The 25,026-nt window shown below is 42.1% G+C and overlaps 1 protein-coding gene across 1 annotated transcript; it reads left to right on the top strand.

The window, feature by feature from the left end:
- The first annotated feature begins 4,387 nt into the window (after positions 1-4,387).
- elovl6 (ELOVL fatty acid elongase 6) lies at positions 4,388-25,026 on the top strand. Its single transcript, XM_030776280.1, has 4 exons — positions 4,388-4,644; positions 19,815-19,946; positions 21,209-21,360; positions 24,040-25,026. Exons 1-4 carry the CDS (start codon positions 4,562-4,564, stop codon positions 24,465-24,467), a joined length of 795 nt encoding a protein of 264 aa, XP_030632140.1. The 5' UTR covers positions 4,388-4,561; the 3' UTR covers positions 24,468-25,026.

The raw sequence follows: 25,026 nt of genomic DNA, 5'->3' as shown, positions 1-25,026 counted from the left end.
GTCTGTTTGTTTTTTTGCTCATTTATTTGTCACTGAAAATGCAAAAGAAAAACATTGTTGCATGGTAAAGACATGAGATTCTCAAATGCATTGCACACATCAGCCACACACTGGCCTAGGCTAATAGAGAGAAATCAACAAAGGCCGCAATGTTACATTGTTATGTCATGTTATGTATACAGGAGATCAGTGAACAGAGAAGAAGAAACAGTTGTGAAATAAATATAAAATAAATACAGTCCATGCTATAAATGCAATGGGATTCCAATGAAATAAATATGCAGTATGTACTTGTGTGTGTGTGTGTGTGTGTGTGTGTGTGTGTGTGTGTGTGTGTGTGTGTGAGCATACGTACATACACGTCCATAAAGTTGGATTATGGAGGCTTTTCATGATCAGTGATCAGTGGAAACAGCTTTAATTCTATTGGAGCTGCTGTTCGATACTGTTTAAACTCTGGTGTTTAAACTCTGGTGTTTAAACTCTGGTGTTTAAACTCTGGTGTTCAAACTGTGGTGTTTAAACTCTGATACTGTTTAAACTCTGATACTGTTTAAACTCTGGTGTTTAAACTCTGGTGTTTAAACTCTGTATTTATGTCAGCTAGTAGAACATTCCATAGGTGTCTGAACAAGGCTGACAGAACTAAGGCTGTTTTATACTATAGCACTGCAGTTGTCCTTCAGTGAGACCTTAGGTGGTGAATCCATTTCCACTGTGTTTTGACACGGATCGGCTGAGCTTGGCTAGGGCAGGATTGTGGCAGAGATTTTTAAGTCTCATTTTGAAGGAGAAATGGATGAATCTGACAAAGCCGAACTGATTACGCATATGTTTAGTTTAAAAATTACATAGTGGTACCATTTATTTAATTCCTAACCCATTATTGTCAGTGTTTGTTTGTGTAATGATGTCTGGCCCCAATCTGTCATGCACTCAGATGAATGTGAAAACAGCATGGCATGCAAACACAGTCCTGCTGCCTATAGAAGTATGTAGAGTCCTGTGATTTCAAAACAGTTCAGGTTTGACTTGACAGTCTTGCACAACCTCTTAATAAGCTTGTCAGATTTTTCAAATTATTAACCTTCTCTTTCTCCATGTGGCTCAGCCTGGCTGTAAAAATATCATCTGCAAGGTGATACTGTTTTTCTTTCACTGCCCATTTCCTGTGAAAAACCTCAGTTTCTTTAGCAGGGGTCTCAACGACTGTAATGTGTGCATACACTTGATTGTGCTGTGCTCCCCCACGACTGTCAAACATGGCATTTTACACAGGCCCTAATTCTGAGCCTTCAGGGGCATCCATCCTACTTCCTGCAACAGAGAACTATTCTATTTTTCTATTCTAAACTATTCTCTGTGGTGCAATTGACCAATTGACGTCCCGCCCCCCCCCCTTGGTTACTGTTGTTATGCCCGCCAAGCTTTGGCACCTGGCATGTCAATCTTTGGTGTTTTCAACAATATCAGTGAGAGATGTTCCAAAGGAAATAATGGCAAATTTCTGGAATAATAGTTCTGAAATATCAGAGAGAAGTAGAACAGAAAGGACTACCATATGCATTTGAGAGCTACATTCACAATATAGTTTGTCAGTGGAGTATTGTGAATGAAGAGTCTGAGGACATTAAAATCATGGGAAAAGCTCGCTGGTCCCAATGCAAGTGTCAGGCACCCCACGTCTTGACAATTCATGCGCAGGACAAACATATACAGGAACAACAATATTCTTGTACAGCAGGGTGTCAATATATTATTTTATTTTAAGCTAGCGTTTAGTTGATACCCTATAGCTTTCACTGTCTAACATACATTTTAACCCATTACTAGCAAAACTAAATTTTCCATTTGTTTAAAGCGCGCCAGGATATTGCTCCCACATCATGAGTTTGATCCATACATTGGATCTCTTAAAGGAACAACAGGAAAGCCCAACTAAATCCTGCACAAGTTTACCGCAAACCAAGGCGTGATAAAATAAAGGCTGTGCCCATAGCCTATCATCAGTGGTGGTCGCAAAGGACAGACATGATCGTATGTTTAATCCATATCTGACATCTCTTCTCTAGCGTTTTTGGCTTTTGAAAAGCAGAAAATACGACACCCCCAGTGAACTTTGAGGATATCTGTTGTCGGACTTGCAGGCTCCATATGCACACTGATTCTGCAATTTCCCTTGTTCTGAAAGCTTGACAGGCTTCCCACGGCTAGTTACAGTTGCTAACATAGGATTGGACAGTGGCTATTCTAGGGAGGGGCTTAGCGAAGGGTCAATTGGTTAGTGCATTCGGCTATTAACTGAAAGGCTGTTGGTTCAAGCCCATCCAGGGAAGACACTGCGGTCCTCTTATATGCTAATACTGTAGTAATGATAAAAGTGTCTGGTTAAATGTAAATGTTTCATGGTTTCAACACATAGTTTTATCCATGTACATGTGGCAAAGTAGTGTTGTTATGGTCAGCATGTTAAGCGTGTTTCTCTTCTCTCTGTGTTTTAGTGTGAACACATGCTAAATCAAATGTTGGTTGGGAGTGATTTTGATTGGTTACATCTCGTGCCAGTCATTAATAATGATCTCATGCCCACCACAGGCCAGCCACACCAGTGAATGAGGAAAGGATTAACATTAAAAAACGCTTCCTCCTTGCTTTAGCCACTCACTACTCTTGGCAATCTTTGTGTATCTGAAACTGGTAATACAGATGGTTAAACAGTTTAGCCAGTGAGAGCTGTGTGAGTGTGTGTGTTAATGAGGTAATGTTATCCATTTGTGTGTTTCTGCATTTCTTTCAATATTCACAGATCACTAGTTGATGTATAGTACCCACCTCTTGCACTGTCCACCGGTATGTATTGCCTGCCTTGCCACCATTCTAAATCACTTACGCACTTTATGTTCATTCTGAATTAAAAACATTCTGAATTTGTGTGTCAGGCTAGTTCATAATGTTCCAGAAGATGGCTGATTGGCTCTGTCCATTTTCTTTTGTGGGTTTTTGAGTTAGTTAATCAACTGCACCTTGCATTTGCCTTTTTCACCCCCAACTCTTGCTTTCTTGAATTGTTTCTTTCCTGGGATGCCAGTCTCTTCTACTACTTCCCTTTGCTCCCAGAGAAACCGTAAGGACGTAACAAGATGTTGAATTACAGATGTTTATTAAAAGAAAGGGTTGTTCCAAAAACTCCAGTACAGTCTGTCAGCAGTTATCTAAAACATTCAAAACCCATTTGACCTTCCCATTACCTCTGTTAAATGAAAATGTCAGACTTCTGAGGAAAATCTACAGTATGAGTTCTTGCTATTTTGAGCTGTGAATTTTTAACTCACGTGTGTAAAAATGATCTGACACTCCTAGTCATAAGACAGGAATATAATTAAGACAGTATTCAAATACCGCTCCACTTTATTTTATGTGCTACTCATGCTCCGCACACAGACACACTCCACCTAATGAAGGGCTATGTGTATATCTATCATATACGTTTTATTTACAGCATGATAAACTGTGCATCTGAAATACATTACATAACACAAACAGGATAGATGAGTAATCAGGCATATAGTCCGTTCGGTCTCAAGGTCAGCTTGCATAATGCAACATTATTACCTGCATTATCTGTGTTCACAGTTAGCAGATATCAATACAGCAGCCTCCAGAACTTTCAGCTCTGGAGGACTTGGTACCCAATGATGGAAGGCAAAGGTGAACACACATGCACACATACTCACGCACACGCGCACACACACACACACACTTCCTCTCAAATGGCCCTCAGAAATCCATCATCAAATGCAAAGCTACTGTATCCAAACAAATGATCTAATCACAGTAAATATGGTAAATGACACCAAGTTCACTCATGTTACTGTGAGAAGTTTCTGTTACCTCAAATACAGCTTAAGTACATGTCACTCACCTGACAAATCTCAACACATAACTGATAAATACAAGATGTATTTCAAAAAGTACAAAAACTGTGAAAAAGAGAAAGAAACAGTTTGTGCGACTTTATAACATTTATGAATGGTTCTATGGTGTTACGATATTACCAAATTCGGTACTTCAGTCTGCAATGGTCCCCATAAAACCAGAATATGTCACGTAAATTACAGTATGTTATGTTTCATATTTAAAACATATCACAAATTATTTTCCAATACACAACAGTCAATGTCATCCGTTAAATCTGTTTTAAGTTATTACACAGAAAAATCCGCTCGAGTATATATGTATGCCAAAGGTCGTCGAAGCCTGCGATGACGACATTGCCAAGCAAACTACCGTATTTGCAGAGAGCACTAAGCAGCGCGTTTAGATTAACGGCGTTAGGACCGCGGACCCCACTCCTCAGTAGAGAGGGCGTATGCCGGTTAGTGGAAGCCATATAGCCTGTTATCCGACAGCGCTTTCAACGGGTTGCTTGTAGTGGCTAGAGCGATGCGAGAGCTCAACTGTCGCTGAGCCAGCGAAACATAGAAGCGGAAACCACAGCAATACTAGACGTTTCGTTGTAATTTTTTTCTGTGTCTCTTTAGAGGAAGCTGCGAGAGTGATCATGTCGGTGCTGGCTTTGCAAGAATACGAATTCGAGAGGCAGTTCAATGAGGACGAAGCTATCCGATGGATGCAGGAGAACTGGTAAGGTAGCCCTTTGAGACGACGTAGATTAATTTTACCTTTCCCAACCAGAGATGCACAATGCTTACATTAAATAAGAACTAGTCGAATTGTAACCAGAGATATTCAAACAGAGAGTGAAATAGATCTCAGGTGTGATGCACGCGCTCACGGCGCTAGTCACCCGTTTTGGGGACATTTCAAGAATACATTTGTAGGTCACGTATGGCTCTCATCCAATCGACACTGTCGCACGGCGTTGCCTAAATATCCAATTAACAATGCAGTAAGACGACTCTCCAACATCGTGTTTGTTATAGAGCAGGTGTGCTTTCTATTTTTTAAGCATCGTCGTTGTAATCAGATTCCGGGTAGCCTATTTAAGGTGATGCTTTGCTGGCATGTGTCTCTTCAATGACAACGGAGCATTAACTTACATCCTCTTACATCCTGCTCAAGGCTTGTATCGTAGCCTTTTGACGTGATTTAAGGAAGCTCCACGGGCAGCAAAAATGTGTTTAAATGGGTGTATCGACTTATTTGATGAAATCAGTAACACGTGCCATTAAACGGTCCTCTAAAGCGTTGCTTCATCTGGCTCCGACAGAGACAGGCGAGGCTTCTGTATCTTGTGGGAGAGGCACTCCAAGTAACGACTTATTTTTACTCGCTCACTCACTGGTTTTAACCACACCGTCAGAAACTGATACTGTTTCCGAGATATTGAACACGGTTTACTTGAACTAAACTGTTCAAAGTGCTCCAGATTAAAGCCTAATTGCGGATATTTATTATATTGAGGGTGTGACGAAGGACGGCAACTTAAGCCGGTGGAAAAAGAGCGGGTCCCAGTAAAGCTATATGGCAATCCATGGGGTTCATTGCATCGGCAGCTCAGGGCTGTGCCGAAAAAATGAAGGGAATACAATCTGACAGCTACAGCTCGCGGGACGTTAATTACAGTGCCCATTTTTCCTCTTACGAGCGAGTAAGATCACTGTGTTGCACACTGTCGTTCCCCAAGTCTCTTTCGTTTTAATAGTATAGCTTTATTTAAGTTACTGTTAATGCCGTTTGGACTTGGTTTGGTAAACCTTATACACGTTTACATTTTGGCTCGTGGTTATTAAAAATATCTCTCGATGTGTACACGGTTCCAAAATATGTTGAGGGTCTTTTTACAAATGTAGGTTAATTTCAGTACAGCTGTTCCCTACGGTTCAATTTCACGCTATTGTAATTTCTGCCACCGCGTGGAAACGGAGCAAGTGAAGCCTCACATGAATTCGTAGTGACTGACCAATAGGAATCATCTTCTGATGTCTGCTGACACGTCGCTGACCAATCACGTCTCGCTTCTCCTGTGCCGACCTCTCTGTGCTGCTTTGCATCACATGCATCACACCGCTGTCGTGCGCGGGCCTGAGGGAAGACCACTGGCAACTGTTAGGATGATCATGTTTAACTGATAACACCGCACGTTTTACTGCCACTGAAGCAACAAATTAAAACTGAAAACTTGACAACTGTTTTGCAGTTCGAAACACGGGTCTGATATAAAGTGACCACTAACAAGGTCAAAAGATTTATGCTTAGGTTGAATGAAATGTGAATGCATATAGGTAGTATAAATTGCATGTTTGGGTAATTTGGCTGAAAACACGAAATAAGGTGTTAGCTAGCACATAGGAGATCTTCAGGCTTAAATGCAAGGTTTAGATATGGTTCATTTTCCTTTCTTAATCATGTTGAGACAGAATTAGTGATGGCCACTTTTTCTCTCAGTTTAGGGAAATCAAACCAGGCCCGCTCACAGATCCAACACTAAAACCATCTCACCTGTATTTTACCATTCATCCGAGAGTTCAAGATGAGATTAATGTGTTTTCAGTGGAACGTTGCATTATTTTAAGGTTCAGCATTTTCAGAGGAGCAATACATTGTTTTAAGGCTCGGATTTATAGAGTATGTCTGTTATCTGGGTTGAAGAGCTCGATCTTTTTGTATCTGTGTGACTGATGCGACCCCAAAGTCTTGCTTTCCTGTAATAATGGCAGTCAAATACAATATTAATCAAATACACAGTCATTTGGAATCAAGACTGAAAGACATTTTGTGCAGCTGAGTCAGTGCACCCGGGTGCAGTTGGCTCCTGGCTGGTTTGGGAGGGGGGTGGGGTGGAGGGGGGGGTTCTGGGGTGTGAGTGCGTGCAGCCTGCTGGCGGAGGCTCATGTGATTAACACTAATAGGTGAGAGCTCTGACGTGAGCAGATCGGAGGCCCGTCTTCTCCTCAGAACCTAACACAGCTGCTCCGTCTGACAGCACCATAATTTTTATAGTCTGTGTGTTCACACTCAGCTGTTCATGGGTGTTTTCCCCCCTCTCAGAGGGTCATGGACAATCCCAATAGACAGCAATAAAAAAGACTTCATTAACAGTGCTAGAGGTGAGCTGTATATTAAGACTTCATTAACAGTGCTAGAGGTGAGCTGTACATTAAGACTTCATTAACAGTGCTAGAGGTGAGCTGTACATTAAGACTTCATTAACAGTGCTAGAGGTGAGCTGTATATTAAGACTTCATTAACAGTGCTAGAGGTGAGCTGTATATTAAGACTTCATTAACAGTGCTAGAGGTGAGCTGTACATTAAGACTTCATTAACAGTGCTAGAGGTGAGCTGTACATTAAGACTTCATTAACAGTGCTAGAGGTGAGCTGTATATTAAGACTTCATTAACGGTGCTAGAGGTGAGCTGTACATTTGTACATGTACCGTGCAATCACAAGTACTCACTCATATTTTCCCCCTCAGTAGTGTATACTTCACTGCTTTGCTTCCCCTCTGATTTCCTTTAGTTGTGTGATTTCTTGATGTTTCTTTTAGCTCTCTCTCTCTCTCTCTCTCTCTCTCTCTCTCACTCTGATGGATGCTATAACCATTACATTCTTTTCAGTCACATTAACTGGGAATGATGGTGATATGCAGAGGTAGCCTTAAAACTTCTACACAATTCAATTTTTTGGGAAGTTTTATTGAAAAATTCTGTTTTCCTCAAGAATAGTTATAGGCTTTCCTCCCATCACACAGCCAGAGGAGTTGCATGGTGTGGGTGTCTCACTGCTGCACCACAGCATCAGGACTAGTCTTGTGCTGCTTTAGTGTGTCTGTTGCCTCATACTTGGCACCAGTTGTGATTCACAGACAAACTCTTGGCTGCTGGTGGCTTTGCTGAAATCTTGGCCATTTACTGTCAGATAAAGACAGAGGACCATAGAGAGCACATGGTACCATAGAGAGCACAGAGGGAGTCTGGAGGAAACCACTCAGATGTTTCTCCATAAACATGTCTCTGCTTCTCAGAACCTTGGCCCAGTCCGTTTCTTCATTTTGACTTTTCTTGTCTACAACTCTTGATACTCACTCACTTTACTTGTGGTTATGCAGCAGTGCTATTTTATCGATTCTTTTTTTTTTTTTTTTGGTGGAGACAATGAAGATGAATTTGAACAGACGTGCATGGGTAGCACTGTCTGTAGTAAAAAAAAAAATCTGTTGTTTTCTTTTTTTTCAGAATGTACTGAAATATGCTCATCATAACTAATCTGTGGTATTGTTATTCTGTATGGTAGAGCTACATCCACTTACAATCCTGAAAAGTAGAGGTCTCGTCCTCTCTCTCTCCCTCATTTTTATTTTTCTCTGCCTTTGAGTGTGTACATGAATGTAATGAATGTTTAGGTGTATCTGTGTGTGTGTGTGTGTGTGTGAGAGAGAGAGAGAGAGTGTGTATATTTATGAACTCCGAAGGATGTAGTCATTAATCTGCTATCATGCAAGCTTTCTCCTATTGTGCCTAATTCTTTGTCTGATTGGGCGAAAGGGGTGGGGTGGTGCGGGTGAACATCCCTCGTCTGCACAATTACTCAGCACTTTCAGAAAAACATTGTCTGTCAAAGGCTGGTGAAGAACTGCTTCCTTTGCTTTGAGCAGAAATGCAGAGCAAAGCAACACTTCTGCTTCGTGTGTACCCTATGTGCTTATGTGTGAACACATATTCCTGTCTTGCCCTTTTTTTAAAAAAATTTCTTCTGTCTGGAATCGTCCTCAGAATCTGGCCCCTCGGTCAGAGGCCTTGGAATTTGAGGGTGCAGCACAGGATTCTTGTCACAGTCACACACACACACGCACAGACACACACACATACGCTTTATGGCACTTCTTTGACAAGCACCAAACACCTGTGCTGTTTAGCCAGGTGTGTGATGCAGGTTTTGTAACAGTTTGTGATGCCTCTGCAGAATTGCAACACTGGCAGAAAAAAGAAGGTCGTCCTCTTTCATTCTTTTTTTTTTCCCTAGACAGTGGTTTAACCTCATGTGGACCCATGTGTGGAGCGTGTTATGTTCTGGGAGTCATTAGCATGTCAGGTTCTGTTATTCAAACCGCAGGGAATTAGAGACCTCTGATTATCCACCCAGAATACCCGCCAAGTGACATGTTGCTGTTTGCATCATATCGTTACAGGCAGATGTTACATTCTGGTTTATGTACACATGACATATTTTCCCAAAGCCTCTTTCACGTGGACAACATGAAAAACGGGTTGCGTGTGACTTGAGTTTACCTAGGGTTTAAAATGTCAGTGAGGCCATCTGTTCTGTCACCCTGTGGAATGCCTGGAAGCCAGAGGTCATGAGAAGGCCCTCTGACAGAAACTCCACTTCCTGAGCGAAAACCAAACCAGCGGCCTGATGGCAGGCTGCAAGGGCCCAGAGCCACATGGTACTGGGCTGTACCTCGGTTCTTTACCGTACTGGGATACAAGATGTGTGAGTGTTCTGTGTGTGCTCCTCTCTCTCTTCTCGAGAGCTGAGGCACTGTCCACTCTGCCGAATCATGCAGTACTGTCCTTCACGGTATGAGGTCATGTTTCAGATTTGCCTGATACGCACTCTCTCTCTCTCTCTCTCTCAGTGCGTGTGTGTGTGTGTGTCCTGGAGGAGAGCACACAGAGTGTATGGGCTGGGCAGTCAAATCAGACTGAGGACTTATAAACTAGAAAGCAGAAAGAGCTTCTATAATTCAGATCATAACACTACAGAGTGATTTTGTTTTATAATATTCAGTGTCTGACAAAATTAGTATTTGTTAACGGTGTGATCAAGAAAATGAAACTAAAAATAATGTCTTTCATACTCTCAAATATCCTTGTGATTTTGTATTCATAAATTTGGTATTTTGGTTCTTTGATCTCATGATATGTAATATAAATCCATTAAAGGAATCAGAACCTAGTTTCTTGAGATTTCTAGAGATTTCTCTGTCTCTAGTATGCCATCCTATACCTTAAACAAATTGAACATGTAAACAAATTAATTTTCAGCATGCTGCTTCCATCCCCCTTTTCTACGTATCTGCAGAGGCCTTGTCTCTTGGGTAAAGAAGAAGCTAACTGAGCTGAATCTTGCGGAGTTTGTCGCTATTTCTTCCCAATGTTCAGTTTGATCCCCAATTGACAATGTTTTGCTCTTCGCGATTTCTGTCTTTTTTTGTTTGTTTGTTTTACAAACACTATATGCTAATTCCACAGGCAATTTGGTGAGTTTTTACAGCATTTGGATGTTGTAATGCACATTAGTCTTGTGTCTTATGTTTGAAGCCATCTGTTGCAGAATCAAAGCTCCATAATTTGCCCACAATAAAGGAAAGCATGTGTGGATAAAGCTTTGTTTCCACCCCGTGTCTATTAATACACCTGTTCTTAAAGCCGTTAAGGAGCTGAGACCTGCTGAAAACAGTAATCCATTCCCTCTGACAAAAGGAAAAGGCCCATCAGGGAAGCCTTACACTGGCCCCATCCAGTCAGGTCACTGTGTGAACATGTACACAACACCATTTTATTATCATATTTAGAACATATAACATGCTCAAAATAGTACAGCTTTACTTTTGGTAGCTTTGTTGTCGGGGGAGGGGGGGGCATGTAGGTCTCGTCCCCTTTGTTTCTGTATTTTATTTGTTTCCTTAGAGCCGTTGTGATTGTCATGGTTTGTGTGTGTGTATGTGTGTGAGAGAGAGAGTTGGTTTAGACTAAATTAGCTTGATACATGTTTGCTGCTGGTTAGTCTCTAATCTGACCTTATAATAGCCACTGTCCTCAAACATGGAGCCTCACACCAAACTGCACTGACTCACACCGGCACAATAACACATAACATACCACCACCAACTCACACCAGCACAGTAACACATAACATACTGAGTCCAGGCACAGGCAGGGATAAAGCACACCGGGGAAATAAAGCGGTGGGCAAAGACGTTTCTGCGTCCATTCTGGGTTACATAACAGGAGAGTTACCCGTCCTTCTGCCCCTCCTCTCTCTCTCACACACACACATACACACTCCCCCTCCCCCGCCCCCTCTCTGTAGTTTTTGTGAATGTCCTTGCCTTACACTAGATGATGTAGTTAGGGTATGGTGTTTCCAGATTTTTCTCTTTGTAATTTTCTTACAAATCCCTACAGAGGACATGAGCAGTTTCAGTTTCAGTTTCTTGATTTGTGGAATTAAATTACTGTAATTCATTCATATGAAAGAATTTTGAAATTTCTTTGAGTATTGGCTGTACTCTCTCTCATGCCTCTGGCAGTCTTTAGAAATCAAGGCTGGGCTGTAAAAGGAAAGCCTTTGGAAGCCTATTTAACTTTTGGGGGGAGTGGATGGGGGGCATAGCTGGACATGAAGACCATGATTTCAGCAGGAACTTATCTGTAGACTATACTCACATACAAAAAAGAAAATTTTAAATAAAGTGACCTTGTGGTAAGGTAAAGCCAAACAGGGGTTCGGGTTGCCTCAAAACACAAAAAATGGCTCCGCCACAAATAGCTAAATAGCTACCCCGTTTCCAATGCTAAACCCCTCTCCCCGGAACATACCAGCCACATTCTGTTAATTTAAAATAATATTGCAGTTAGCAATTCATTTCCATACATATACATAATCACAGATACAAATTTACATTACACATTAATGTCATCATCGTCCTGTATTTCTCTGCTTTTCCAGTCAATCATTACATTTTTAAAGTGAAACCAATTTGCCGGTGATGCATCTAAAGAGCGTCTAAACCAAGCCATAAGTACAATAAAGACGAGAACAAACATTCAAATGTGCAGTTGCGTGTGTGTGTAATGTGATAAAGACGGTAACGGTAAAGACAGCAACAGTAGAGATGATATCAAACATTTAGGTGTAGCTGGGTGTGTGTGTAGTGTGTTTTAAACTGTAGGATTGTGGACGTGAATTGGAAATGTGTGTGTATATGTAACTGGATAGCTTGTTGCTTGCCCCAAGTGTGCACCTTCAAAGCTAGTGTGTTACTTTTGTAAAATGGGTGCGGTAGTGGTATGTATGCAAACACGTACATATGAGCACTGTATAACTATTTGGTTTGGGGGGTGTAAGTGGTGTGGGGGTAAGAATGCCATTCACGGCCTGAGACAGAGCCCTCTGTCACAGACCTCCAAAGAAGTATTTGCCTTGTTTTTTGGGGGGGGGGGTTTGTTTTTGTTTTTTTCTTTCATCACATTCAGCTCCAGCCTCCTCTGTTCCTGTAGGTCACGCCCAGCAGTGACTGACAGAGCTACATCAGTCAGTGAACTTTCTCCACTGCTTTTCTGCAGCGTGCCTACCTGCAAACAGTCACCTGCCACTCAGACATTTCCCTTTTGTAATAACATACTTCATGATATTTTCTTCTAAAATAAATAAATCTGGTAAATTGTTAAGGGTTGATGTAAGATCCCACTGAGATCCGTTGATCCACCAGACTGAATATTTGTAGTTATTGAAGAAGGTGACCCGTTACACTCTGCTTGAGCTGGTCAGTGTGTGAGGAGAGATTCTCAGCGAGGGTGGCGCTAGGGTGTGGCCCGTGCATCCCTAGCATTAAGCATGGCCGCTGTTCTGGTTACCCTGGTTACCCAAAGTCAGCCATCATCAGTGAAGCAGTCAGAGTTGAAAAAAGTTGTCTGACTCTGCGTGAACATTTGCACAACAGTTTGTTCCAGTCGAGTAATTTCTATGAGTGCTGATATTCCATATAACAGCACTGGGATGTTTTGCTGTATGTATAACTTTGCTTTACAGGTGTGTTGATGTAACTGTTAATACTGTTAATAACGCTAACTTCATTCATGCCTAATGCCAGCGCAAATATGGGTACATTTATGAAAGTAACATTTGACTTGAATTATGATTGGTCATCATATGAGGACGAGGGGGAGGAAGGAGTAACATCAGAGGAAACGTGCAGATAAATGAACACAACCATATCTTGATCAATGGCCTTGTTCATATAAGTGTTATACAAAAACAATATCACACGAGAGGTCACACTGATTGTCTTTGGCTGAATTCCAGCCATGTTGATAGCCAGTATAACAGGACTCTCTCTTGTGTGATATCGCTTAAATGGAATGGGAAACAAAGTTCATTATGGAATGGGAAGTAAAGTTCAAAGCACTGAAAATGGATCACAGCATGACTGTAACTGATGATTTTTTCAATAATGTTCATTGTCCAGTAATGCTTGTCTTCACTGGTTGTCATTTACTTCTCTTTATGAAACAGATTCATCTTTTAAATTCCATTTTTTTTCACAAAGACTTTAATGTCAGTGTTAAAAGAGTGCATGCTGCCTGCTGGTGTTATTTTTTCTGTTATGCTGATGACACCAGAAATGAATGAAAAACTTTTTCACTATAGTGTTTTTCAGTTATTTTTCCCTAACAACTTTGCCACCCCAGTAAAATCACTGGTTGCAACCTGATTACTCCATTGTAAAAGTCCTCACTACGATCTTGGTCATCACTGGTTGAAAAGAGCGTCGCTAGAATAATCGAATAAATGGCTTAATGTCGTAAATGACGTAAGAAAGGTGAGATTGGAGTGTAGGGCTGATTTATGTCAACATTGTACTTTGAGACATAGCTTTCTGTCAGGACTGTCCACCACAGTGTGACTGTTTTTTAAAGAAATTTCAATTCTTGAACTTTCCCAGCCATTGGAAAAAGAAATAATTAAACAAAACAAGTGAATGTTTTGGGAACAAAATTTTGAGTGTGATAAATGTTACATTAACATGGCAGCATAGAAAAGAAATCTCTTTATTGCTTTAAAGATACTTGGATCGTCCTCCTCAGGGCAGTTGTTCTACCTTAACCTGACGGCGATGTTGGGTGTAAGATGAGTGAGGACAGTGGAATTGTTCTAGTCTGGGAGCTCAAAAGCTGTGTTGGCATCTGAGGACAGGAGAAAACTCCAGCTTTGCTCCAGGAAGATAAAGCAAGTGTTTGGGGTTTATGGGTAATGATGTGGAACGGTCCGGATTCGGCTCTTGACAGCGGAAGCTGCACACTCCTCAGCAGACGTTTGCCTGGTGTTGCACATCAAGTTACTGGGTTCTGCATTTTCCATTTCTCTCTCTTTTTTTTTTTAAATCAGGTTTTGCTGTGTTTGGTAAATCACTAATTCCAAAGACTTGGCAGAACCAACTCTGCTGTTGTCATGAGGGTGGAAGTGCTTTCTGGAAATATATATATATATATATAGTGCATACGGAACGTTTTCAGACCCTTCCAAGTTTTCCACATTTTGTTATGTTCAGACCCATCTTAACATGGATTCAATTAATTTTTTTCTCATTACACACAATACTCCACAATGACAAAGCAAAAACAAGTTTTCAGAAACTGAGTAATCGGGGATGAAGGGCCTTGGTCAGACAGGTAAACGGAAGCCATTCCAGCACATGCCATGTGACAGCCTCCTCAGAGTCGTTAAGGTGCTTTTTGTCAAACTCCCAGCAGGCTGTTATGTGCCTTTTAGTGAGGAATGGCTTCCATCTGGCCACTCTACCATAAGGGCCTAATTGGTGGAGTGATGCACTGATGGTTGTCCTTCTGTAAGGTTCTCCTATCTCCACAAAGGAACTCTGGATCTCATTCATTGTGACTGTTGGGTCCTTGGTTACCTGTCTGACCAAGGCTCTTCACCTCCAATTACTCAGTTTACCTGGGCGGCCAGATCTAGGAAGACTGTTGTTGGTTCCAGATCTCTTCCATTTGTGAATGATGGAGGTTACTGTCCTCTTGGGTACTTTTAATGCTGCAGAAATTTTCTTGTATCCTTCCCCAGATCTGTGTCTTGACACAATCCTGTCTCGCAGGACAACTCCCTCGACCCCATGGCTTGGTTTTCACTCTAACATATACCATCAACTGTGAGACCTTACATAGACAGGTGTGTGCCTTTCCAAATTATGTTCAGTGAGTTCATTTAGGCACAAGTGGACTCCAATCAAGTTGTACAAGCATCTCAGGGACAATTGATAGAAGTAGGATGCTCCAGAGCTCAATTGCAAGTGTCATAACAAAGGGTTTGAAATCGGGATATTTCATTCTTTTTTTTTTTTAATAAATTAACAAAACACTCTGAAAACCTGTTCTTGCTATGTCATTGTGAAGTATTGTGTGTAGATTAATGAGAAAAAAATGTATTGAATCCATTTTAAGATGAGTCTGAAACATAACAAAATGTGGAAAACTCGAAAGGGTCTGAAAACTCTCCGTATGCACTGTATGTGTGTGTAGTCAGTTTTGTGAACAGATTGCTGTTTTGACAGGCTGTGGTCCTCCGTAGTCACACCCACTGGAGTTTCTGAGATGTTCTAGGAGTAATCAGATTCTCCTATCTCACTGTCTCATTGTCTCTTGATTGTCTTGGTCGCTTTCCTTCTTTCTTTCTTTCTTTTCTTTTTTTTTTTTTTTTTATACATTCTCCCCGTTTGTTATTTGTTTGGAAATTAATTTTCCCCATTGGTTCTCTCTCTCTCTCGCTCTCTCATTTTTGGTTTGTCTTCTCCTGAACAAAGGACAGTGCAGTGCCTGATCAAAGTCGGAGGAGGAGGTTGCTTACAGAGAATGGACGCACTGTTCAAAGCCCAATGAAGTCACTGTTCTCGCAAAAGAAAGCAGGCGGAGAAATGCAGCTATGTAGCGTGGGCCCACTCGACTTCTGGCCCGCACTCTTCACACGTTATTTCAGGGGACGTTAGGAGGCCACAAGGAAGAACAGAGGAGCCTGAAAAATCAGACTGGCTTGATTATGTTTGAACTTGAAAATTTTGGTTTCATTGCAGCTCATTTCCAGGCTCAACTCTGTTGGTTGGTTGTATTCCTTTTTGGCCAGCAGCTGCTGTTTTCCTGTGTTTCTCCCGCATGCTAATGGAGCCATCTGAGCGAGACTGTACGGGCTCCCATTTCTGTCTAACACAGTGTGGTTGTTGGAATGAGAACAAAGTTACAAGTCATCCAGGGAAGAGGGCTCTGGCACAGGGTAGGTCTGGGCCTAATAGTGCCTTCTGGATGCCAGCCTGGAAGGACAGTCTGAGAGCTGCCAGTCACCAGAGGACATACCAAACTCTGCTACTTAGCCAACACTGACACCCCCCCCCTTTCTTTAGAGTTATGACATCCTAAAGAATGAATAATTCTCCTTATTTTGCTTTTTTTTTTAAATTGATATTTTAGGGTTGTCGGGGGTTCATCCTAAGATCAGGGCCCAAAGTAAAGGAAACACTTAAGTGAATGAGGAATACAAAACAAATTGAAAACAGGCGCTTTCATAGAAGTGTAGTTTCTGAGCATGCCCAACCACCCATTATATTGGTTAACAATGGCTAGAGATCTCCCAGTGACTGTAAGGAGGAGGGTTGCTCAAGTACCTTTGGTTGAAGTTTACGTGATGAAGACTGTTCAACTTGCTGATGTTTCATGAAGAGCTTTGGCTGAGATCTTGGCCTGGATATTTGAAGGAAAGACATCATCAGCAAGCAGCACCTGCGGACCAAAGTACATACACCTTGACCATGATGCTGTGGATGAGGATGGAAAGCATAACGGACAAGTAATTCAGCAGCCTGCAAGTACTGGTTCAGGAAATAAAGTCAGTTTCAACACGAGAACTTACCAAAATAGGGATACTATGTTTGCTGTGCAGTTCATCATCCCTTCAGTTCACAAAATAACAAAAAACAGTGTGTTGAACACACTTGCTGTCCCAGTTCCCAGTGGAGACATGCCATGGTGTGAGTGTGTGTTGTGCTGTGTAAATGCAGAGTGGTTGTAAGGGATCACCTTTATCCCATGGTAAATGACTTTAATCCTACCAGGACTGGTCTCTCTCAACATGACAGTGCCCACATCCACAGTGGCACAGGATGAAGGCATGGTTTGACAGGCATGAAAATGATGGAAACCATACACCACGGCTGTCACAGCCACCGGATGTCCAATACAGCTCAACACTTATGGGAGATCCTGCTCCAGCGTTCCCAGCACTGCCGAACCAGATAGAGTTGTCGGTGGTAGGATGGAATCTCGTCCCTCAGAATCGAATCCCAGACGTTTGTGGAATCAGCATCAGTGCGGTATGGAGCTGTTATGGCAGCTTCTGGTTGCCCAGTGCCACGTTAGGAACCTTTATGTTGGCGTTTCTTTTATCCTGGCAGCTCCTGTGTTAGTATGGCATGATTAATGAATGGAAAACAGCTTTGATAGCTGAATGGTGAGGCATTCTGTCCAATGGAGGCAGTCTCTAGAAGAGAAGGTGTGATGGATCCCCAGTATCACACAAGATATATGTGTTAAATTTCCTTAAGTGCAGAAAGAACCTTACAGCATCCGTTCCAGAATCACGGCCTGATCAGCACAGAATTCAGCTGAAATTTTAAAGTATGAAGTGGAGGGGACAGACTTAACCTAGAAAGTCCAGGTTAATGAATGGGGGGAAAAAAACACACCTCCTATGACAGGCAAGTATGCATAAAAAGTGAAGGTGTTTTAAAAACACTTATGATAGTGATCTATAAAACACTATATCTGTTTTTTATTCATTATATATTTGCCTTGTTTCAGATTAAGTTACCCTTGGTCTCCTCGCAAGTAAAAAAAAAAAATTGCTGAAATTTGTATGTAGTCAGTATAGCCATGAAAGGTGAAACCGGGCCTGTAACTGAACCATGGTGGTGAAGTGGAAAGAGGATCATCACCATATTTAGGGGACAAGCAGTGAAGCTGCAGGCACCCATTGTAATTATTAGAAAGTTCCACCATTATTATCATACTTCATCACATGCAAGTCTATGGCAGCCCCTGGAACCATATGGTAAAAAGTTGTGAAAGACCCGAATTTGGGGTCAATCCATGCATCCCTGTAGCGCCACCAACAGGCCAAATTTCAAGGTGCAGTTTTTCTAACAAGTTTTGAACCCTTTGTCCTCGAGTTGTGATCTTTTTTCCCCCCGAATCCTTAGGTCACGATGAGTCGAATGCATCCATTGACGTCAATTTCTGCCTAATTAGATTTTCCGTTATTTTGAATTTTTCGAAAACCCACTTTTGCAAACTCTAGACCATTGATCCTATCACCACCAAATTTGGTACATATCATCTACATTGGGGTTTGACCAAAAGTTATGTATAGAATTTTTCTAGGATGAACCATGACCATGAATATGGCTGCTGTCATCTAATGAATTTTGATGGCGAAAGCCCCAAACAGGAAGTGACCCATATCTCAGCAATGCTTGGTTGGATTGATGCTAAACTTGGTACACTTCATTGAGAGGGGAAATACTGGATCCCCACCAAGTTTCATTGTATTTGGCCACATGGTGGCGCTATACCAGAAAACACCAAAAATGTATTAAAATACCCATTAATCCAGGACAAAATCAGATATTTCAATGAAACTTCTTGTGCATCATCACAGTACAGAACCCTAATGGGACATTATGAACCCTAGGTGTCGGCCATTTTGGAAAAAGCAATTTTCCATGGCAGTCCATGAAAGCCCTTAATGGATCCTGGTGAAATTTGGCACATTGATAGAGGACTGCCCATGGTGTCCAGACCCCACATTTGGTATCATTCCATCATTGCCTCTAGCACCACCAACAGGCCAAACTCCATAATACTTTTTTGCTTACAACTTTTGAACTCATTGTTATAGAGTTGTGATCCTTATTTGCTCTCCCTGTCTCATGATAGGTCAGATAAATCCATTTGATCAAAAATCACCACAGTGGTATTTTTGCCATATTGAATATTCCGAAAAATCTCCTTTTACGAACTGGTCCTAGACTGTTGATTCTATCACCACCAAATTTGATACATATCATCTAGACAGGGGTCTGACCAAAAGTTATCAAAAGAATATTGCTAGGACAAAAGATATGGCTGCTATCATCCAATGAGTTTAAACAAGAAGTAGCCATATGTCAGCAATGCTTGCTTGGATTGATGCCAAACTTGGTACGCTTCATTTCCAGAGGAATTACTAAGTACCCACAAAGTTGAATGAAATTTGACCACATGGGGGCGCTATAACCCCCCAAAAATACCCATTACTTCAGAAACAAGCAGGTGATATCTACCTGTTCATTATCTCTGTGTCTCTCCTGCACTCACTATTCAGACAAAACATACACACACAGGGGTACCCTTACAGTACAGAATCAGGGTATACCAGTTTGAGGTTTGTCGGAAAGCCATGTTATTCATATCATGGATGGCCCAGAGCCAAGCTTTTCTTTTTTAGGGGTTGTACAAGCCAGGATATGTTGTACAGATCCTCACCAACCTGCCTGTCACTGATGGCATGTTTGCTGTTATTGTATAATGGTTGCATGTTTACTGGTTTACTGTTACTGTTTAATGGTTGCATGTTTGCTGATTTACTGTTGTTGTGTAGTGGTTGCATGTTCACCGGTGCAAATGGACTAGTGCTGCTGCTCCAAGACACCCAACAGTCTGGCTGTTTTATTTTTGTTTTTTTGTTTTTTGTTTTGGATCAACAGCATCCTGATTTACCTGCTGCTTCTAATGATGTTATCGTGGAAAGTCTTACATGAAATGACACGTTCCGACAGTTTCACAGGTCCTGTAGAGTGTCCTGAGAGGTCAGTTAGTAGAGAGGCTGAACAGGTGAACGATGGATGACTTCCTTAGCTCTTTGTCTGTTCGCAGTGGAAACTGGCCCCATGGTGTTTCTCACTGTTAAAATATCTTCTCACTCTCTCTGTCTCTCTCTCTTTCTTGTCACCTGATGTCTCACTGCAGGAAGAAGTCCTTCCTCTTCTCTGCACTCTATGCTGCATGCATACTGGGTGGACGCCATGTAATGAAACAGAGAGAGAAGTTTGAGTTAAGGAAACCTCTAGTACTTTGGTCTCTAACCCTTGCAGTCTTTAGGTAAGTATTCCTTCACACTAAAGATCTCTTTTTTTTTCAGTTTTTACTTCTTCAACCCTTTCCTCCCAGGCAAATGTAATGCTCACACGCATGCAGGCACACACACATACACACGCGCACACACACACACACACACACACACACACACACACATACCAGTGTTTTTAGTCAATCACTCTTTTTCCCACACAGGATTTTATCATTATTATTACTATCATTATAATTATTATTATCAGTTTTCAGATTAATTTGTTCTTGGACCTAAAACCACAGCCTTTAGGGTTTCCTGAAATGTTGAGCAAACACATTGAAGCCTGCTGAGTAGTTATACAGTTCATTAGAACTGTACATTTGAACATTTGTGTCTACTTACAAGCACTACAATTCATGGTTCTTACACCACTTAGTCATTAGGTAATTTTCCCTTTGGGGTTAAGATTCTCAACACCTCAGCACCAGGTTCAAACAAGCCACTGACGTTCAGTCAAAAGCATGACCCAAACTACAAAAGCCCAATCAAGCCACCATCCATGTGGGGTTAGTACATACTTCTTTCAGAGCCAGGGTTCAAACTCTAACAGTATTGGCTTCAGTAACCCTTTTGCACATTTTTTTCATGTGAGCAAGCTACATCTTATATCAGAGCTGAAGTTCCCATCCTTCTGCCATACGTTCCTCTATAGGGTCAAAGTTCTAATCACTGTTACTTTTTTTGGCCACTAAGCGTCTTACGTCTGTGTAATCTTTGGCTTGTCATCAAATGTGTTTGATGATATGGATCTGAACAATATTATCTTGGTTGAGGAAAATAAGCTGTGAGTGACTGTCATGACACACAATGTGAAAATCCACTCCAGGCTGCGTGATTACTGTGCTTGTTTGTACATGGCTTCACAGTCGAGAGCTCTAGTCCTCTTCATAGGGACACTTGCCATCACCGCCTGACTTTTCCCCGTACGGGTCTCTTCTGAGTGATATGCTAATCTTTGAGGTGCAGATGAAAAGCCACAGAAGCAAAAGAATAGTCTGCTCTTTTCACATCACTGCAGAACAACACACATGGTGGAACCACTCACCAACACCCACCAACCCCCATTGAGAGGAAGCTGTTCCCCTAAACCTAAGTGAAGAATTGTTCATTGATCTTAAATACGGCTTTTTAAACAAAAGTTCTTAAAAAGCACAACAACTTAATCACCAACCTTTCGTCCCCATTAATCATCATTCTCTCTCCCTCTCTCTCTCTCATATCTGTCCGCCAGTATATTCGGTGCCATGCGGACTGGGAGCTATATGACGTACATCCTGATGACTAAGGGACTTAAACAGTCCGTGTGCGACCAGAGTTTTTACAACGGTCCTGTCAGCAAGTTTTGGGCTTATGCCTTCGTACTGAGCAAGGCACCTGAGTTAGGTAAGACCGCTACTATATAAAAAAAATCACCTGTCTCAGGGTGTTTATTTTCAGTATCTCTGTTTTTTCTTTCTTCTTTTCCACTGTATAAAAAGGCTTCACAGGTGACTGGATGAAAAATCAAAGACGTACAGTTTAGAGTTTCAGCTGTTTCAGGAACTCTTGTGTACACACACACACACACACACGGGACATGCACTGACACACGCACTCACACACAAAATTCTTGCTACTACAGAAAGAGAATACAGGGACTTCACACTGTGGTCCACAGTTCAAATGTTGATATTGATTGTAACAGAAAAGTCACTCTTCTACCTTATTCCATTTGCTAGCCTACACCAGTGTTGTTCCCCTTGGCTGTTTTAATCAGTGTGAACAGTACTGAAACCAGAACATACATTTGGGACTGAAACTTTGGGACTTAGAGCCTGATTGTATCAACACTGGTGTTGTAAGTGTCCAATAAACCTTAAGGTTTGGAATTTGTGTCTTTTTGAGGAGGACACAGGTGTCTGTTTTGCATTTTCCCCCCCTCTCCACACAGTGTTGCTCAAATCCTCTGTAGAGATATGTTATTACAATAAAGTCGATACACTGCCAAGTCTCTGGCAACTGGAAATGGAGAGATGTCTAGACAGGTTCGCTTGGTTTAGCTCAGTACCAGCCCCCCTACACCCAGATGGCTGACCTCTTGAGTCAACACAGGGACAGCAGCCCAGTGCCCTTTATTCGACACTGCGTCTGATGCTCCAACGTGGACTTCACCTGTCCTTCAGCTGACCTTTCACCCTGGCTAGATGATCTGCGAGATAGTTCAGCCAACACATCCCGTTTACTGATAAGAAGGTTGTCTACATACAACGTGGCAAGAGACTCTGGAACACACTATATACTCATCTCTGCTATATACCCATCTTCTTTTGTAACTCCACAACTCAAAACTAGACATTCCAAACACATACTCACCACTGCCCCAGACTCCACACTGACCCACACTAACTCTTTCATTCGGCTCCTTTGCCCATTAACCAAGATGTTGAGACACCTTCAGACCAGCCTTTTTGAGACAACACATTTCAGTGGTACCCTTTCCCCAGTGAACACTGCCATGACCCTGCATTAGGAAAAGCTTGGCTTCTGTCCGTCTGGGTGGAAGCCTTTTTTCTCTCAGTCTGACCCTTGGTCTTTACCCCACAAGTCTGGAGCTCTAGAATAGTGGTCATGCTTTGTTTCAAACTGGGTCATGGCGTGTCCCAGCTTCTGTTGTTTGCTGGGCACCTAACCTTCCTTCCCAGTCAGAGTAGCAAGAATAGGTCCTCCTATAACCGACACAGCCATAATAACTCTCTCTGTCTGTCTCTCTCTCCGTCTACTCTTATAACACACACAGCCATAATCTCTCTCTCTCTCTCTCTCTCTCTCTCTATTCCTATAACACACACAGCCATAATCTCTCTCTCTCTCTCTCTCTCTCTCTATTCCTATAACACACACAGCCATAATCATTCTCTTCTCTCTCTCTCTCTTTGTCTACTCCCATAACACACACAGCCATACTCACTCTCTCTCTCTCTCTCTCTCTCCACACATAAAAACATAAACACACATACAGTATCCGAGATGATCTCGGATCCAAATGTAGACACAAATGTAGAGATAATTTTTTTACTTGTGCACACACACACACAGACACATACATAATCATTATACATTTTTCTGTTAGTTTTTGTGTCCATCCAGTCTAGAGCAGAGGGTGTCATAGTCATGACTGCATAACTGTATATAATCATGTTCCCCCAAACCTGCTGTTTCGTAAGCCTTTAGCCCTGAGGGCAACTCTGTACACACAGAGAGGAATGATGGCGCTGGGTTTGGTCTTATCATGTCACACGGTAATGCATGTGCCAAGGCTGTCTGATTAATCTGTTTCCAAAACAGGCCAATCAAATCACTGCTGTGTGAATACAGATAGACTTCAACATGAAATGAGAAGTGTAAATATATGTCTGGTTACAGCATCAGCAGAGCCATAAAACTAGAACCGCCAGAGATACGTACCAATACAAAGGAAAGACTTTAGGCACGGGTGCCAAATGTCAGTGGCCTGTAGGTTCTCAGTGTGACTAAGCATTTGCATTGGACTGTGTTTGGTAATATTATTATGTTTGTGAGCTGTGTGAACCTGACAGTTGCAGAACGCTAGGCCATGATGTAATGACCAGCTAAAGCTTCCACTGAGCTCAGTTCATACCACTGTTAACTTCAAAATTTCTCTCTTCCTCTCATCCTTTTTTCTGCCTGCTCTTTTCTCTCTCTTTGTCCTGCTAACTTTGACCTGCCTTTCCCTTCCCTCATTTCCACTTGTTATTTGTCATCATCTCTTCTTTTTTCCTTGTTCTCTTCCACGCCTCCTCTCTCTCTCTTTCTCTCTCTCTCTCTTTCTCTCTCTCTCTCTCTTTCCCTCTCTCTCTCTCTCTTTCCCTCTCTCTCTCTCTCTCTCTCTCTTTCCCTCTCTCTCTCTCTTTCTCTCTCTCTCTCTCTCTCTCTCTCTCTCTCTCTTTCCCTCTCTCTCTCTCTCTCTCTCTCTTTCCCTCTCTCTCTCTCTTTCTCTCTCTCTCTCTCTCTCTCTCTCTCTCTTTCCCTCTCTCTCTCTCTCTCTCTCTCACACACACACAGGGGACACGTTGTTCATTGTGCTTCGAAAGCAGAAGCTGATTTTTCTTCATTGGTACCACCACATCACGGTGCTGCTGTACTCATGGTACTCCTATAAGGACATGGTAGCTGGTGGGGGCTGGTTCATGACCATGAACTACCTGGTACACGCCGTCATGTACTCCTACTACGCCCTCCGCGCTGCCGGCTTCAAGCTGTCGCGCAAGTTCGCCATGTTTATCACGCTGACGCAGATCACGCAGATGGTGGCAGGCTGCGTGGTGAACTACCTGGTGTACTCGTGGATGCAGCAGGGACAGGAGTGCCCGTCACATGTACAGAACATAGTCTGGTCCTCCCTCATGTACCTCAGTTACTTTGTGCTCTTCTGTCAGTTCTTCTTCGAGGCCTACATCAACAAGACCAAATCGCATGCCAAGATCCAGTAAAGGAAGGAGCGGAGAGGAACACCAGGGAACAGGGAGGGAGGGGGAGAGAAGTGATAACGCAGGGACCAGTAGGAGATCAATGGATGGATGGATGGATGGATGAATGGATGGATGGGTTGTAGAGGAGGAGGAGGAGAAAAAGAGGGAGATAAAGGATGGAGTGGAGAGGAGGGGTTGCTATCTGCGCTTGTGCATATTGTACAACTAACGCATAGAGGTAAACTCCCCTCCAACAGGGGGAGCTCTGTCGAGCTGCACTGAGGAATCATTACCATGGTAACAGAAAAAAAAACAAACAAAACAAACAAAAAAAAAACAAATGTGTCTTTATGTGATGTTTATGTGCCCAATTGCGATTCATTGTATTAAAAAAAGGAGAAGAAGAAGGGAGGAAAAAAGGAAAAAACAAGTAAACGATACTAAGACTAGAGAGGGAAAATATTGACATTGGAGGGAACACTCCATATAAAAGGAGAATAGGAAGCTAGGGAGATGTGGATCAGTTCAACATTTGTGTGAGTTTGTCAAAAATGTTTGTCTTTGATGTTAGCATTAATGT

This window comes from Chanos chanos, chromosome 1 (genome assembly GCF_902362185.1).
Source record: "Chanos chanos chromosome 1, fChaCha1.1, whole genome shotgun sequence".
NCBI lineage: Eukaryota > Metazoa > Chordata > Actinopteri > Gonorynchiformes > Chanidae > Chanos > Chanos chanos.
Note: the sequence above shows the minus strand (reverse complement) of the source record. Positions and strands in the feature narration are given on the sequence as shown.